Source organism: Myotis daubentonii, chromosome 8 (genome assembly GCF_963259705.1).
Source record: "Myotis daubentonii chromosome 8, mMyoDau2.1, whole genome shotgun sequence".
Lineage (NCBI taxonomy): Eukaryota > Metazoa > Chordata > Mammalia > Chiroptera > Vespertilionidae > Myotis > Myotis daubentonii.
Window position 1 is genome coordinate 29,963,718 of NC_081847.1, and position 17,553 is coordinate 29,981,270.

The 17,553-nt window shown below is 46.2% G+C and overlaps 1 protein-coding gene across 4 annotated transcripts in view; it reads left to right on the forward strand.

Annotated features, from left to right (window-relative positions):
• Window positions 1-10,738, forward strand: part of SLC23A2 (solute carrier family 23 member 2) — a 132,323-nt gene extending 121,585 nt beyond the window's left edge. For all 4 annotated transcript variants that reach the window (XM_059705614.1, XM_059705613.1, XM_059705616.1 and 1 more), the window contains 4 exons: window positions 1,152-1,281; window positions 1,960-2,097; window positions 4,254-4,349; window positions 6,028-10,738. In XM_059705614.1, coding sequence (XP_059561597.1) covers window positions 1,152-1,281; window positions 1,960-2,097; window positions 4,254-4,349; window positions 6,028-6,260 — 597 coding nt within the window. In that variant the 3' untranslated portion in view covers window positions 6,261-10,738. The remainder of the gene's footprint in view (window positions 1-1,151; window positions 1,282-1,959; window positions 2,098-4,253; window positions 4,350-6,027) is intronic.
• Window positions 10,739-17,553: the final 6,815 nt, after the last annotated feature.

Genomic DNA, 17,553 nt, shown 5'->3' on the forward strand with positions numbered 1-17,553 from the left:
CCCCAGCATGATGGGGCAGGGCCTGGGGGTGGGGGAGGAGTTAGGGAGCTTGCCGGTGTGCAAGGGCCTGAGACTTGTTTTAATTCATGAGCACCAGAGGACTTGTGCAGAGGACTGACTTCCCAGTGTGTTTGAAAGGTCCCTTTACCACTGGACAGAGAGACGGAGGAAAGCCAGAGGCAGCAGGCCCAGTGGGAGGCTATCAAATAGCCTGATGCTGCCAGGTGCTATTCAAACTATTTTATACATCATCTCATTTAACCCTTAAAGCAAAACCACAGGTTTAGCATCCTGACACCCAATGAGGTTGAGTAGCTTGCCCAGGTCACGTGGATAGAGGTGGAGTGGAGATGCCAGCCAGGCAGTGGGCCCCGAGAATTCTGTGCCTTGTCCTCTAGGCCAGCAGTCACCAACCAGTGGTCCGCCGACCACTGGTGGTCCATGAGGTCCTAAAGGTTGGCGACTGCTGGTTTAAGGAAACCTTTGGAGCAATGGTCGCCAACCGGTGGTCCGTGGACCACTGGTGGTCCGTTAGGTCTGAAAGGTTGGCGACCACTGCTCTAGGCTGTGTCACTCTAATGGGAAAGACACCATGAGGAGGTTCCAGAAATATTTGGGGTTTTGTCTGACTCAGGGTTCAGGGAAGATGGGGTTGTTGAGGCTGCAGTGCTTTGAGTAGGTTAACTTGCTGAGTGAAGGGTGATGATAGAAACCCAAAGGACATGGAGAAGAAGCAAAAGTTAGCTTTTACGTTTTGCATTTGATACACTAAAAGTTAGTCCCTGCCAGTGACTGTGGGCATTAGAAATGCAGGACCGGAGCGCTCCTAGGAGCAGGTCCACACCACGGGGCAGCAACCAGGGCTCAGAGAAGCAGAACTAAGTCCTGCCCCGCCCCCTCCCCAGAGTCATGGGGGAAGAAGGAGCCCAGTGGGAACAAGGAAAGGTAGTGGGAATCTTCTTACTCTGGGTGCTTTATAGTAATTTATAGTAATTGTACATTGAGATCAAACCTCATGCAATGAGACTGATCCCTCTTAACTGAATATTTTTAGAATCATCTAGATTTTGAATAAGCGTTTTGTTACATTTGCCCCAAGGGGCTGGGGAATTCATGTTGAACTGAACACCTGCCTCTGCTCTGTCCTGCAGGTCGGCAGCCGCCGGGTGATACAGTACGGGGCCGCCCTCATGCTGGCCTTGGGCATGATCGGCAAGTTCAGCGCCCTCTTCGCCTCCCTTCCGGACCCTGTGCTGGGCGCCCTCTTCTGCACTCTCTTTGGTAAAAGGCCATTTCCTTGATGGTGGGCTGCCCCTCTGAGGCTCCTTTTCTTCTTCTTTGCTAATTTTTCATAGAGATTATGGTTTTTTGCTAAATCTCTTCAGTAAGACTGGAGGTAGCAATACATTCCTATTTTATAATATAAAAGGATAGACATTTAAAACTTAAAAATCTGTATCACTCTTTGAGCTGAATTTATGTTGAAGGTACAACCAAAGGTAGAATATTCAGTCTAGGAAAAATAGGATGACATAATCTCTTTAATTGGTGATTTTACTGAATGGACTGTTTAAAACAGACCGTTTTTACAGTGGGTCTCTGTGCCATTTAGTAGTTGTAATCAGGGACCAGCTCTTTGGGTGGGTTTCCCAATGTAATAGCCATGTTTGCATAGAAGTGTCAAGGGGGAACCCGTGTCCTTAGTTTCCTGCGTGGTCTAAAGGAAGCCTCACGGCCTCAGAACAGTGTGATGCTTACGCCTCTGCACAGGCCGAGCGGCCAGCTCGTCACGCCCCCGTCCTGCCCTTGCCTGGTCTTCTGACCTGTTTCTGATGGGACAGAGGAAGGACACTGTAGGGAGTCCGTCTTCAGCAGCTGAGAGTCATCTGTCCCCCGTGCTGTAGTGTAAGCTCCTCCGTGTGGGTGACTGGACCTTGCTAGCTGATGTTTTCTTTCCAGGAATGATCACAGCCGTTGGACTCTCTAACCTGCAGTTTATTGATTTAAACTCTTCCCGGAACCTCTTTGTGCTTGGATTTTCCATCTTCTTTGGGCTCGTCCTTCCAAGTTACCTCAGGCAGAACCCTCTTGTCACAGGTAGGAAAAACGGGCCTTGAATCTTGGCCAGGGGCTGGGGTGTGTGTGTGGCGGGGGGGGGGGGGGGGGCGAGGGTAGGGAGGGGTGTTGGAACCAGAGCCACCAGTTTTCGAACAGCTCACCACGGGTCGGAGAGGATGTGGGAACTTCAGGATTGGTTTGGCGAACGTTCACCTGCGTGTTTCATTTGAATCTCACTTTGCTGCACTTTATCTGGAAGCCCTTTGCACTTCCCACATGAGCTGGCGTGTGCATGCAGCTAACATGCATGTCAAGGTCTGTCTTTTCACCACCAGGACCCTCGCCTTCGGGAGAATGCCTGTGTGTAAAACCTTAGATTTCTCAGACTAAGGCTGTGTTGAAGTTTATAATTCCTTGAAGCTCTGTAGACTTTGAAATACTTGTTTTTCTACAGGAATTATAGCTACTTTGAATTCAAGATGAACCTTTCAGACCCTTTCTTTTAATTTTAATTCCCCAATGTCATGGGGAATGAGTAAAGGGGAACCATCTTAAGAAATAGCCGTTGCTGTCAACATTTTATGTGGAATTGGGGACCATTTTACATATGTGTACATACTTACATTTTCTGAGGGGAAATTCACATAACATAAAATTGACCATTTTAAAGTGAATGGTTGAGTGGCATTTTAGTACATTCATAATGTTGTATAACCACCATCTCACACCTAGTTTTTAAAACGACCTCATCACCCAAAATAAAGACCATGAGGAAGTTAATCCCTGCCTCCCTCTTCTCCCAGCCCCGGGCAGCCAGCATCCTGCTTTCTGTGTCTGTGGGCTTCTCTCTCCTTACGTTTCATAGAAATGGAATCCTGTGAGGCGGGCCTGGCTTCTTCCACTTAGCATCATGTTTTCGAGATGGATCCATGTTCTAGCATGTATAAGTATTTCATTCATTTTACGGCTAAATATTATGCCATTGTATGTATATACCATAATTCGTTCATCTATTTATTCATTGATGGACATTTGGGTTGTTTCTACCTTCTGACCGTTGTGACTAGTGCTATTATGAAATTTGATATTCAGTCCAATCGATTTTTTAAAATTTTATTTTCCAATTATAGTTTTTATTCAATACAATCAGTGCTCATTCTTAGTAGTTATGTTGTGTGAGCATGGAATTAGCAAATCCTGGCCCATTGCTCCCCGGGGAGGCTGCCAACAGCACTGTAACTGATGGCTGAATGAAGCTCATCTAACAGGTGTTTCTCCACGGGGCAGCTCATGGCCCTCTTGCAGTTAGGACACTGGACAGCACTTCAGCACAACACTTGGGGGCCATTTTAATCAGCAAAATCAACAACAACAAAAGCACAGAAATGTGAAGCGAGTGGTGCTGAATAGACTGCTAAAAGGACGTGTTCACAGGACGAGCTGAAGCAGAAGGCAGAGCGTCACCTTGTTTGACCCCAGCAGGGAACATGCGTGTTGGGCGACTCAGGTTTTTCACTGCTCTGTGCGTGTCCACAGATGACTGAATGCATCACTAGTATGCATCTTGGGCTTACAAATAAACTAGTGTGTAGGCAAATTCACAGGCACAGAATTGTCCAATAATGAGAATGGACCGTATTGTTTTGAGTAACTGTTTTCAATTCTTTGGGGTATACACCTACGAGTAGACGTGCTGGCTCATGTTTTAAATAGAGAAAGTATGTGAACCTCTAATAGCAAGGAGATTCTTGCCGCTTTTGATGTTTTTACATATCACGTTCACGTAAGGACATTTTTATAAATCCAGTTGTTCCTAATTAAAAGCTATGCACAAATTAGTAACTGAGGATTCTGAAAACCCTTTTTTTGATGGCAGATACCACAAATATTTTAATTGTCTTATTATTCATTCACTTTGTAATTTTTTCAGCCTGACACAGCCTTCTTTATATTGATTTCTTTTTAAATCTGCAAACAACACCCCCAGTGGCTTCACATTTCACACCGTATCAGGTGTTGAGGACTTTCCTCTGGTTCTTAGCGAAGGTATTCGGAGTAGTTGGAAGCGTTACTGCGCGTGGGCCAGGGCTGCACCCTTCGTGCCCTGCGTTGCCTGGCGGCGAGTGCCCACCCCGGCGCTCCTTTCCAGGCGCGTCCTGGCTGACAGTGACCCCACCGCTGTGTTCTGTTTCTAGGGATATCGGGCATTGATCAAGTGCTGAACGTTCTCCTCACAACGGCTATGTTTGTAGGAGGCTGTGTGGCTTTTATTTTGGATAACACCATCCCAGGTATGTGGTATATGTCCAGCATGCTTACTACTTGTGTGAATTACTTTTTTGCCAAATAAATATAGGAAGCAGGAAGAGTGAGTCTGTTCAAAGCCATCCCTGGTCGAAACTCTCTTTTCTGAAGTGGTTTAAGATGACACTGCCAGCCTTCTTTATGAAATCAGTTTTTTGCTAATAAACTTATCGAGCTGTTTTCCTTCTTGCTGAGCTACTTTTTAGAGAAATTCCTTGCATGGGGTGAAATGGCAGCGGGCTGCCCTGGGCACACTCTAGCCTGCCTGCCCTCTCTGCACAGCCTTGCCCAGCACCCTGCTGTTTGGTTTCATTGGCAGCGTCTTTGGCACTTCTCCTGCTTGGGGAGCCTGTCCGTTAAATGAGTCCAAGTCCTTCCTAAGGCAGGTGCCAGCCAACTAAGACCAAATGCCACGCGGACAGTGGGCACAGGCTGCTGCCAGGATCAGCGAGTGGCACAGGTTGGGAGGCAGCATTTCTCCAACACCCATAACCCTTGTTTCTCAGCTGGGAGATGCCAAGTATTGGGTGGTGGACCAGGATATGACCTGTGGCCTTCCCAGCTTCCTACAGAGGCTGCTCTGTACTGTTGTAAATGCCACAGAAACACCGGTAGACTTACCTGCCAGCAAGAAAGGGTAATGTTTATTCTTGAGCTTTAAGGTCTTATTGAGACGACCGCCCCCTCCCCCCCAAATCCTCAATCAAGAGGATGCTGTGGGAACTGGGATGAACACATAGATGAATAGGTGGAAGGTGTTAGGTTTATGAAGGTCAATAACTAACACCCTCTTTCTCTCCCAAGTCAGAGCTAATTGAGGGAGAGACATATGAGTCAGAGATGGAAGTTAAAGTCAGTTTTGTTACTGAAACACCAACGGGGTGGAGACATAGCTTAGATGTAAGAAAATAATGAGGTTCCTAAATATTGCACCATAGACTCAAGATCATCACCCAGGCTCGGGCACAGCGGTATATTGTTACATGGCCTGTTGTAGCTGAGGGCAGGCAACATGCTCCTCTGCACCAGGCTCATCTGTCAGAGCCCAGAGTGTTAACCAGTAGAAGTTCATCCTCACAGGAGCACGGCAAGTGGGGCGTAGCCGAGTGCAGCATCCACACAGGCGCTCTAAAATAGAGGGAAGCCGTATAAAACTCAGAATGTCCGGGTTGGGGGATTGCCACGACCAATTGATGAAGGCATTGTGTATAACAAGTACTCGGGGTCCCATTTTGCAAGATCAGATTTGCATTGTAGAGAGAGGTCTTTGTTGTTGTTTTTTGCAGTGTTGGAGAGCAGATTTGGGGGAGGGGATGGGGACTCTGAAGACTGGACAGCCAGTTTGACAAAATGACCCTGGAAAGCAATGACACTTCCTGGGCCAGACTTCCTCAGGAGAAACTGCAGTAAGAATATGCCTCACGTGGAAGGACGGGGTGAGGTAGAGGCCTCGGAAGATCATTTGAACATGGAGCACGGGGAACAGGATGGATTAGCGATTCTTAGATTTCTGGCTTGGGCCCCTGGATAGCCGAGAGCCGTCAAGGGTGCTTTGCTGTCATCCTTTAGGTTCGCTCTGTGGGACGGCATGTCAGACCCTCTGCTTCTGGAAGAACCGCTAAACTCAACACTCCATTGCTTTGTTTTGATGTGTGTGTCCCGCAGGTACTCCGGAGGAGAGAGGAATCCGGAAATGGAAGAAAGGCATAGGCAAAGGGAGCAAGTCGCTTGATGGCATGGAGTCCTATGATTTGCCATTCGGCATGAACATCATTAAAAAATACAAATGCTTCAGCTACCTACCCATCAGCCCAACCTTCGTGGGCTACACGTGGCAAGGCCTCGGGAAGAGCGCGACCAGCCGGAGTCCGGACAAGGACTTGCAGGCCACGGTATAGCCGTAGCTTGCCCTGTGGCCTGGCCGCAGTGAGGCATGATCTGTAGTTTCTTGCTGAGCTACAAGCAGTAACATGTATGTTTGTGTACCTGCATTTACATTCTGTACCCCAGAGCTGAGACAGATTGCAAGTAGCTTTTTTTGTTGTGAGTGGTGATCGTGTCTAATACAGTGTCTCACCTCTCTCCTTATTTAAGCCCCAACCCCTTGCCCTTGAGAATGTCCACTGCTGGCTGTGGTCACTGAACGTGAAATTCCTGCCCTCCCGTGGGAGTAGATGTCTGAACTCCACAGCAGTTCCTTGTTTCCAGCCGCCCTCCCACCACCCATGCTAGCTTTCTTACAGGCCGCCTCCAGGCAGGGGTGGGGAACATCCGGCCCTGACAAGGCAACCTCTGGCAGGACTCGAAATTCAGTAAACCTAGGAGCGTTTTCATAGCAACATACATTGTTATTAAGCGAATGATGTTATAAGCCTCCCAATGGCCCTTGGCAGAAAAAAGGTTCCCGCCCCTGGTCTGGGGCTTTCTGTCCCGGAAGCACCTGGACCTGCTTGGTCTGTTGGTCTGTTGGTCTGTTGGTTTGTTTTTATTTGTCCTCCGCCTGAACCACAGAGCCCTCCTGTGGTGAAAGGGCACCAGTATCCTCGCATTGTCACAGCTGGTCAAATGTGATGCTACGCTCCCTGCTCCTCCCGTGGGAAACAGCAGCATGTTGTTGTACAGACCTACGCCCACCTGCTTGGGGAAGGCCTGTACACAGAGTGTTAGCATGGAAATGTGTCTTGGGGGACTGAGGAGGAAGGAAGGTACCTTGAAGCCAGTATCTGGTTCTCAGCTGCTCTATCTCGGTGCCACCCTGGCCCAGGCTGGGCCAGCACGTTTCACACTGGCCTCTCTCTTCACTAGCAGCTGGGACACTCTCTCTGTCGCTTCTCACTCCTGGTGGTGCAGCAGGTGTGGAGTGCCACACGGGGGCACCAACCAGACGTTTATGGGTGTCTTGGCTCTGCTGTCATGTGGATGTCGGTTATTGTCACGTGTGTCTATAAATACAAGATTTTATTCCTATTTAATATTACTGACTATAGCAGATTTTTGAAATCAATGTTTTTCCACGTGACCCTTTTACCTTGCATCCTTATTACTGTGCCCCTCCCACTTCTCCCATTAAAGCAAGAAAGAACCAGCATTTGTAAAAGCTGTGGACACCATCAGGGAAGCTGTTGTCATGGCTTTTGAGGGCCAGTAACCATTACTGTGGTTGTATTGCTTGATACCATGAAAGTGTAAATACTGTAATGCCTAATCTATTTATCAAAACTAACTACTGGACCAGAGCCCAGAAACCGTGGCTTGCTTTATACGTGAATTTGTTTTGTGAAGAAGGGAAGCCGGGGAAGGTACCAAGCAGCTGCCATGTCGAGTGGTGGGCGTGCTGGTACACCCACCGCTGCGGTTCTGTTGCAAGTCGATCCTCGCAGTTAAGACGTAAGGGGGTTTCTGTGGGTTGTCATGTGGCATGTCCACTGGGTCTTGATTTGGCAGAGGGGAAGGTTGGATCCCTGGACATATGCTGCCGTTCTTGTTTAAGTTCCTGAAGAAGGTGGCGGTGAGAAAGGCAGCATGCAGGTCCCCTCTGTTGAGTTCTAATTACATAACACTAAATTCTTTTGGGGCGGGGGGGAAGAAACTTCTTGAATTTGGTTGGAGGTTTTTCAGCCAGAAAATTCTGAGACATAACGTAGTGAGCTCACTTCATGAGGTCATGCTTCTCTTGCTGTGTAGTCATTGACCTGGCTGAGGCTTGAATGCAGGGGGTGTTGCTGTCTCCAGCAGCGGGCCATGGGCCTGGGTCTCAGCCCTATTGTGTCCATCTTGTGCCCTTCCCGTCCCCTGGCTGCCTCTGTGTCACCTCCTTGACTCCTGGGAAGTTGGGGGCTTCAAGGCTTGTTCTAGCAAGAACTCTCTTCGGAACCACTTCATTGTTTTGCCAAGACCTTATTGCAGATTAAGTAAAGAACTTAGATTATAAATTACATTTAATTTTGTATGTTACTTTTCTTTGATGTGTATTTGATGCCTAGTTTATTTTGAAGCACATCCCTTAACCATTTCCATCCCTTTAACTTGGTATGCCCTCCAGGCTGACAGTCCTCTGATACTGACTTGCTCTCTGTTCGTTCTGTTTGTATTTCTGCTCAGCATCTAAATTTCTCAGCTTTGAAAAATGGGGAAAACTGTTACACCTCCCAAAGATTTGCAGTATTCTAGCTCTATAGGTGAGCAGAAGAAACCAAATACCCAAATAAAAGCATCTGGGCCATCAGTAATTCAGAAACAAACAAGTTCCTTTCAACATAACTTGACCGGGCTTGTCCAGAAACCCACTCCCTTCTGAAACCCCTCCGTGGGTCCGTTTCAAATCTGCAAGCATTCCTGCGTGCAGGGAAGCCCGGTACCCTCACCGCCTTTGGAAAGGGGTTTTGCCCTTCTTGTTCCATTGTCCAAGGGAGGGAGTTGAGCCTCAGGATGACACCTAAATCTTGCACAAGCAGCACACACCAACCATTTTAGGAAGTGATCCTTCTGCTAGCAAATATGCCACAGAATGAGTTTAATAGAAAAAAAGTATGTTCATCTGCTGCCTGGGTTTGAAGATACCACCTGTAGGGAGGTTTGGAGGGACACGGGGGCCATGCATGATCTGTCCCTGTGAGCTCACTCATGTAAGTGCCCTTGAGCAAGGCATTTGCTTCCAGTTTCCACAGTGACCACCTACCCACCATCTTCACATGTATGTGAACCATTTTGATACAGAAAAGAAATGGAAAGTATTTATAAGGATAGTTGATGCTGCCGTATCCCAGTGGGGGTGGGTCATGGGGCCCCACCACCGGTTTTAATAAAATACCTAACAAGGTTCACAGAGAAATTGGGAAATAGTTCCAGTCTTTGTAAGCAATTTTCATTCTCACTCTCACTAGGGAGTTCAACGCAGACTCATTAGAATCAAATCTTTCTTAAGAGGGCGTCAAATGTTAACTTTTAGTGAGTTGGTTGTGATGGATCAAAGCAAGAGAAGTGGCTTAACCAGGTCAGCCGCAGTGAAGCATCATGGGTCCTGATGGTTTCCCGTTTTCATGGTAACAAATTCACACACAGGATTTGCTTTATACTGTAGAATACTGACTTTCATGATGACAACTTGGTTTATGCATGAATATTGCAGTATTTCCATATAGTAAAATAACATTTCTGCCCAGGATAATAGTTGCCGTTTTCCAGGGAGGGAATGATATAATTTTCATGACAATGTCATGTGATGATAGAATTTCTCCATTGATGAATCTCTAGTATGTGTGTATACTTTATTTACCCATGCATATATTTTATGACCGTCAGCTAAGGTGTTATTACTTTAATTCATGTCCCTGCTGAAATACTGGTACTAGCAACCTAGACTTGAAGTTGGCGACTATAATCTTGCTTAATATTGATGCCACTAAGAGTGGCCAGGCCAGATGGAGGTGAAAAGGGAGCTGTGGCAGGAGCCTCGTTCCAGGGCCTGTCTGGTGCGAGGAGAGGCAGCACCCCCTGGGCCACTGTGCTTGGGGCGTGCGCTCGGCTGCAGACACCAGGCCTGGCGTGGCCGTCACTGGAAGCCTGCTGTGCACCCAGCCACGCCTCCGGGACACCGTGGCTTTGCGAACGAGCCTGAGCATTGGCAGTTCTCCGGGGAGCTGGCCCTCGGCTTTGGAGAAGAGCCTGGATTTTCACCTGCTGCATGTGTTGTGCTCTGTCCACTTACGACCTGAACACGAAGAACAGGACATCTCCCCCCGCTACCCGACCTGCAGTCACCACACGACAGGGCAAGAAGACCGCGCGCGTCTTGCCAACGTTTCCGTCCAAGGACCCAGAGAGCACGCCCTTTTCAGCAGCCTCACACACATTCCTGTTCTTCTAGGTTGTTCTTGACTGTGCCTCGCCATCACTCTGCATAAGTAACTCCCAGCGTCCTTAGAATTGTGTGTGTTTTCTGGCATTTAGGACACCCTCACCAGCCTGGTCATGTTACTGACAGTTCAAATTAATACCCTCTTTCGTTCGTGCGTAACAACCTTTGTTTGATACGTTAATAAATTTCTGACTGTTCTTAACACAATGGGGATGCCTATATTTTCTTTGAGTTTTTGTGGCTGACTTTGGCTATGTACCTTTTTGGGGTTTTGTTCGTTTTTTTATTTTGCATACCGAGGGTATTTAGGGTGGGGTTGTTTTTGAGATGTGTAATTCTTTTATGGAGTTTTTAAAAAGAAATTTCATATTGTTTTTCTAACATGGCTTCATTAAACGTTTAAGTATTTTAAAAATATGTAATATTTGGACCAGACGTTGTGAATAATAGTAGAGATAAAGCTATTTTATTCTGTATTTTTAAAACTGTTCCGTACAAATAAAAGCTCTCCTGGGCACAGCTCTGCTGTTCATGCGCCTCCTTCTTTGGCTGGTCTTTGAGACACTTGTCATCACCTTGGGGAGGGAAATCGGCTGGTGAAAAGTTCAGTTCACAGGCATCATTGTTGGGTGCTTGGGCGAAGCCTGGAGAACCCTGGCAGCTCCTCAGAGGATGCCTGAGGGGCACGGCGACCTGCTGATGCTGGACTTTGGAGTGAAATTGAGTCTCTTATTAAGGCAGCACCATCTGGAGATCGGGGAGCGTTTAGGAGCCGGTGATCAGAAAGCCTATCTGTCCACACGGTGGCGTCAAAGGCTCTGAGAGCAGCCTCTGCCGAGTCAGGTGCACTGAGTAGACAGGCAAGCAGTGTTGGCATCCAAGTCTCAGAACAGCCAGTGCCGGCCAGTCATGGGGCGTGCACCCCCCCCCACCCCCCCACCCCCGCCATGAGGTGTGAAGATGAGTCCAGAGGTGCTTCAGTGTAGAGAAGATGTAGAGCTCCCATTCCCATCCCATCCCTGATTCGTCTCTGGCAGTTGGGGCCATGAGTGGCCACCACAGTTACTATTCCCAATATCCCGACCTGTGAGCCGTTGCTAGACAACCAACCAACCACAAGGTGACATTTTTACATGTGTGAAAATTGTCAAGTATTTTTAAAAATAAAAAGAATACCCATGTTCTCACCCCCCAGCTGGGACAGCAGCACATTACCAATACTTCAGACCCCCTCTCCCCCATCCCGCGGGCCTCTCTCCTGTTGCATCCCCATCCCCCACAAAGAGAGAGCCACTGCCTGGATTTTGGGTTCATCTTCTTGCTTTTCTTCACAATTGTGCCATATACAGGGGTTGGCAAAAGTAGATTTACAGTCGTTCATAGGGAAAAATGTGTAACACAAGAATAATACAAAATAAACCTCCACGCACTCACCACTGTAAACCTACTTTTGCCTACCCCTTGTAAACATATTCCTAAACAATTTACTGTTTTGTGTTAGTTTTGCATGTTGTTGAACGGTATGGAAAAGGCATGACACATTGTATGTATCATCACGTGCCACCCGCTGTTATGAGGTTCATGTTGCTACATATCTAGAATGTAGTTCATCCACCTTCCCTGCAAGGTAGTGAAATTTAAGATAAAACGAAGATCATTCTGAAAGCTCCCAGAGAGAGCGAGCAGAGGGCAGGCCTGAAGAGCGGGACCAGTGGGTGTCGGTCTCCACCAGCCGCCCTGTCTGTGGAGCTACGTCAGGGGTGGGCAAACTTTTTACTCGAGGGCCACAATGGGTTCTTAAACTGGACCGGAGGGCCGGAACAAAAGCATGGATGGAGTGTTTGTGTGAACTAATATAAATTCAAAGTAAACATCATTACATAAAAGGGTACAGTCTTTTTTTTTTTTTTTTTTTTTAGTTTTATTCATTTCAAACGGCCCGCGGGCCCGTAGTTTGCCCACGGCTGAGCTACGTGCTTGAGGACTGCAGAAACTGAACTTGCAACTTAGAATGTTACATCTAGCCACTCAAAGGCCCCCATTCACATACCTTGGATGAAGAATTAAAAAAGGAGAAACCAAAAAAAAAAAAAGAAACCTGGGAGATGCTGAGGAAAGGTGAACAAGGAATATCTTGCTAAACCTGGTTTCTTGGTCCGTTCTGTTGCTATCACAGAAACCCATAGACTGGATATCTTAGAAACAAACACTTCTTGCAGTTTCGGAGGCTGGAAATCCAGGCATCCACAGATTTGGTGTCTGGTGAGAACCTGCTTCCTGGTTCATGATGGCCATCTTCTCGTGGTGTCTTCACCTGGTGGCAGGGGTCAAGGGCCCCGCTTTGGGGCCTCTCTTAACGACTAAACCCATTGAAAAGGTATCTGACCTCATGACAAAATCACCTCCCAAAGACTCCCCCTCATGCCGGGGTCCAACCCCAGCAGGTCCAGGGGTTCCCAAAGGCGTAGACGTAGTCGGCGAAGAAGGAAGGACACGGAGACAGTGTTCAGTTGATCATCAGCCTAGCCAGGATCTACAGCCAGGATCTCCAGCCAAGTTCTGGTCTGGATCTCCAGAGAGGTGCTGCTGTTTATTGTCTTGTTACATCCGTATTTATCCCAGTTGATTTTAATCCTGTCAATTTCTATTACAAAGGTTAGGGCGTTTCTTATCTCCATTCCAGGGAGTAAAGATTATGTAGCTTAAGCATGATTGTTTGTAGTTAAATTGATTAACTACCCGCCTGGCACTTAGTTAAGGAGTTTCATCCCCTCCCTGACTTCAGGGAAAAATTCCTACCTGGGGAAACAACCTTTCTCGGAGAGGCATCCCCTCCCTGACTTCAGGGAAAAATCCCTACCTGGGGAAACAACCTTTCTCGGAGAGGTGACCTTGGTTAAAACACACAGCGCTAAGGGGAGCAAACATATTAAGAACAGTATGCTATATACGCCAGGTCCCTTGAAACATGCTGTGCAGATGTTTCTTTCCTGCAGCGACTGTGTCAAGCAGCAAGGATGGACCGGCTTCTGGCACCCTCACACTAGGGATTAGGTTTCTACATCAGAATCCTGGGGTACAGGGTCAATAGCACCTGGTCATAAAAAAGGGAGGCCAAAGGTAAGAAAAAAGTCCATAATGATCTCAAATTACAATTCAGGGCCATATCACCAAATCTGTGGATGCCTGGATTTCCAGAATTTTAATATACTAGAGGCCCAGTGCACAAATTTCGTGCACTTGGGAGGGGTCCCTCAGCCTGGCCACACTCTTAACGTCAGTGTTGTAAACAGTGTGTATCAGGATTTTGTTCTGCCACCTGGTCTAACAATCTACCTTTTAATTGACAAGTTTGGTCCATTTAGCTATTGGTACACTTGGGCCCGTTTCTCTCATCTCTGTAAATCTCCTCTTTCCCCATCACCAAGGTGATATGGCCTTGAATTGGCCATAATTGTTGAAGGCTGCAGCAGGTATGTTCAGAAGTTGATAGTGTTTCAGAAACTATATAAAAGTTTCTAAGCAATTTGACAGTTATTCTATGTGTTTAATATTAAAATATCTGGCTTATACTTTAATTTTAATAAACTTCCAGAATTTTATTAATATACTAGAGGCCCAGTGCACAAAATTCGTGCACTTGGGAGGGGTCCCTCAGCCTGGCCTGCGCCCTCTTGCAATCCGGGACTCTTCAAGGGATGTTGGACTGCTGGTTTCAGCCTGATCCCCACAGGCCAGGCAAAACTGGCAGTCCAACATCCCCTGGCTTCTAGCTGAGCGGCGCTCCCCCTGTTGGAGTGCACTGACCACCAGGGGGCAGCTCCTGCATTAAGTGTTTTCACTACCCTATTGCCCATGCCCATGGGCTATGCATGCATATAAGTATGTAAGTTATTTGGTTTATTTCTTCTCGTCTCCCCAACATCACATGGAGGTATGTCAGTCCCATGCCTCTCTGCTTCCGGTCTTATTTTGTTGGTCAAAATTTGGCTTTGTAACTGTGTTTCAAATTATAATCTCCCACAATGAGATCTTTTCAAAGATGCAATACCTCTCAAGTTCCACTGAAAAGTATACCCTAGGGACTTTGCTTAAAACTTTTCTCCCATTTCATATTTTTGTTTCATTGGGGAGTGTTTTTTCCAGTTCCTCAGAATAAACCCTTCTTTTGGATTATTGAATCTTTTCACATATTTGGTGATTTTTAAAAACTGCTTATAGTAAAGAAGGAGGTCTGTGTTCGTTCAACAATAGGATTTACTGTGGATTTGATTGAGTACTTTCCCCACAAAGCGCACAAGTTGAAATTAAAATCCTTTAGGCCTTTAGAGTTGGCCACTCCTTGGACTTTCTTCATTTTGGTTCCATCTGTATCCATTTATTCAGCAATAACTCAGAGATATTTTTCTAACATTTCAGTTGTATTACAAATACCTTCATGGGCATATAAATGTATGCTTAAAAGGAAGTAATGAAATATATTCCAAACCTTTGATTATTATCTTTGGGGAGTGGGGTTACAGGTTACATTTTTTTTTTCTATCTTTTTATTTTTCTTTATTTTCTAACGACTTTAAATACAAATTACTTATATAAATGTTTTTTTTTACACAGAAGATGAAAATTGTATTATAAATATCCAGTAATACTGTGGTTTAAGAAATAAGAAAGCCCCTGTTCTTCTCTAATACTAATATAAAATATTGTACTTCCTCAAATTATACTTGACATTTAAATAACAGTTGTAGCCAAATATACCTCAGTAAAAATATGAAAGTGCTAAAAGTACCACGTATGTATTTGCCATCTTATGTCCTGTATAGGAAGGTTTTGTCTAATAAATGACGTAGCTTGGTGGATGAAATTTTCCAGAACATTCCATCCTGGGGGTGGAGGGTAGGGGGTGGGGGATGACTCTCAGATGGTGGGATTTAGGCCTCTGCCCCTGAGCTGTACCCAGAAGTATAGTGGCCACCCCTGCACCATCCCTGCCTCCCAAACACACATGCCAGGGCAGCCCTCCAGACACATGCCTGGGCAAAGGGACAAAACTTCTCTTGTTAGAGTCCCAGTCTTCAAACACTGTGGAGTTGGTGAGCCTCAACATCCCAATTCGTATCACCTATGAAGCAGCTGTATTTGGAGACTCAAAGATGCCAGAGTGCCCTGTGTGTGTGTGTGTGTGTGTGTGTGTGTGTGTGTGTGTGTGTACAAATATATACACATGTACCATGTATTTGTTTTGGGTAGTAAGTGATCCATTGTGGCCTTGGGAAAATTGTGGGAATGAGTTTGAAGCAGGAAGAATAACCTTCAGAGAAATCCTCCTAGGAATGCTTAGATGATAGATAGATATTTACATGCTTATATGAATATAGAGAAATGTATGAATGACACAAAGCAAGTAGCTAACATGGATTAGTAGAACAGGGCAGGAGGATGGGCAGAGAGAGAGGCAAACGAAAGTATGGAAAAAAGAATGCACTAAAAGGAAATCAGTGTATATAAGATCTTGTTTATGATAAATTGTATCTCAGTGCATAAAAGATCAGGAAAAGAGAAGATAGATCTACACCTTCCCATCTGTAGGAATGCGGATGCTATACTGTGAAGTGGAAAAAGCAAGATACAAAGCGTAGTCTGCTTTTATTCTATTACAATGAAAACAGGCAAACACAGCCCTCCTGTATGTGTATTTATGCTTGTGTACTAGTAAGTAAGGAGATCACTGCGAACGGATACAGGTGGGTAACCATGGTTACTGTATGGTGATGGGAGTGAGTTGGCAGGGGAGTGGGTTGGGGACAGCTTATTGCCTAACAGAAAAATAAAAAATATTTTACCCCAGGTAGCATCCTAACAATTTTTGTGGTTCAGTGATTAGATATGAGTTTTGCAGGTAGACAAATTCCTGCTCAGATCTTGGAAAGCTCCGGAAAGCTCTCTTCCCACGGTGGTAAAGCCCAGCCAAGTGTCCTCAGGATCCCATTCTTCCAAGGTCATGGAATTTCAGAAGGGCCAAGACTACACTTCCCAAGCTGATTGGCAGCTGAGTGTGATCATGTGACCAGGCTCTGGCCAATGAGCTGTAAACAAGGCTGAAGGGGCAACGTCTGGGTTGTGTTCTTAAAGGGTAGATGTTCACGCTCATGCTTGCCCTTTCTTCTCCCTCCCATGGCTGGAAAGCAGAGGTGGCAGCCAAACAACTCGGTCCATTTAGACAAGGGCAACACTTGGGGTGGGAAAGGGAAATATGAAAGAGCCTGCACTGCTCCTGATGACAGAGAGCAGCCCAAACTTTGATGTGAAAGAGCAATACACTTGTTTAAACCTTTATTACCTGGGGTTCTGTTGTAGCAGCCAAAACCACATTCTAACTATTAGAGATTTTGTAGATCAAAAACAATCTAAAATTAGACGAGCAATTCATGCGCTTCAACCTGACAATAAGCTTCAGCGCGTCACCTAACCTCTGGCCCTCTGTTTTCTTCTCGATAAACTGAGGGTGACCCTCACCCAGAGTACTAGAATGGAGTACAGGGGCTGGGGTAATGAGCCTCAGCAAGCAGGCGCCACTCCTCCTCAGCTCCTCTCCAGGCCCCGTCGGCACACACAGCTACCGTTACAGAGCCACAGTCACAGCGTAAGTGCTTTGACTGGGAGAATTTGCCAGGCCAGAGCTGCTGATACTGGGGCTGTCACTCTGTAGAGCTGTGGGCCACATCTCTAGTTCCTCTGTGTTCTCTGGACTAGCCAAATCCTTAAGTGGGCCAGAACTTTCAAAGGATCTTGTGAAAGGTTAACCTCAACTTCCTCTGCAAAGGGGACTCAGGCGTCTACACGCATGGTGAGGTGGACTAGGACAGGGTGGCAGCTGGCGTGGGGTGCTGGGCTACGTTCAAAGCCAAATGTTCAGGAAGGAACAAAGAACAAGAGAGAAAGAAACCGATTACTACTTTAGGGTGTTTTTCTCTCTACTGATGTTCTGAAATTATCAAAGTAATATGTGCTTAATTGTGACAAGTGAAATAACGCAATCAACACAAAGATGTGAAAATTGAAAACTATCTCCCTCAACCCACTCCCAACACCATGCAGTAACCATTTTATCCACCTGGTATCTCCTTTCACCGTGATCTCTTTGTTCCACAAACTTACACAATCATAAATACACATATGGGGGGGGGGTTTGCCTATTTGTTTTTATTAATACAGAACAGTAGCAGACTACATTTTGTAACTTGCTTTTTTCACTTCACAATATAGCGTCCACATTCCTACAGATAGGAAGATGCAGATCCATCTTCTCTTTTCCTGATATTTTATGCACTGAG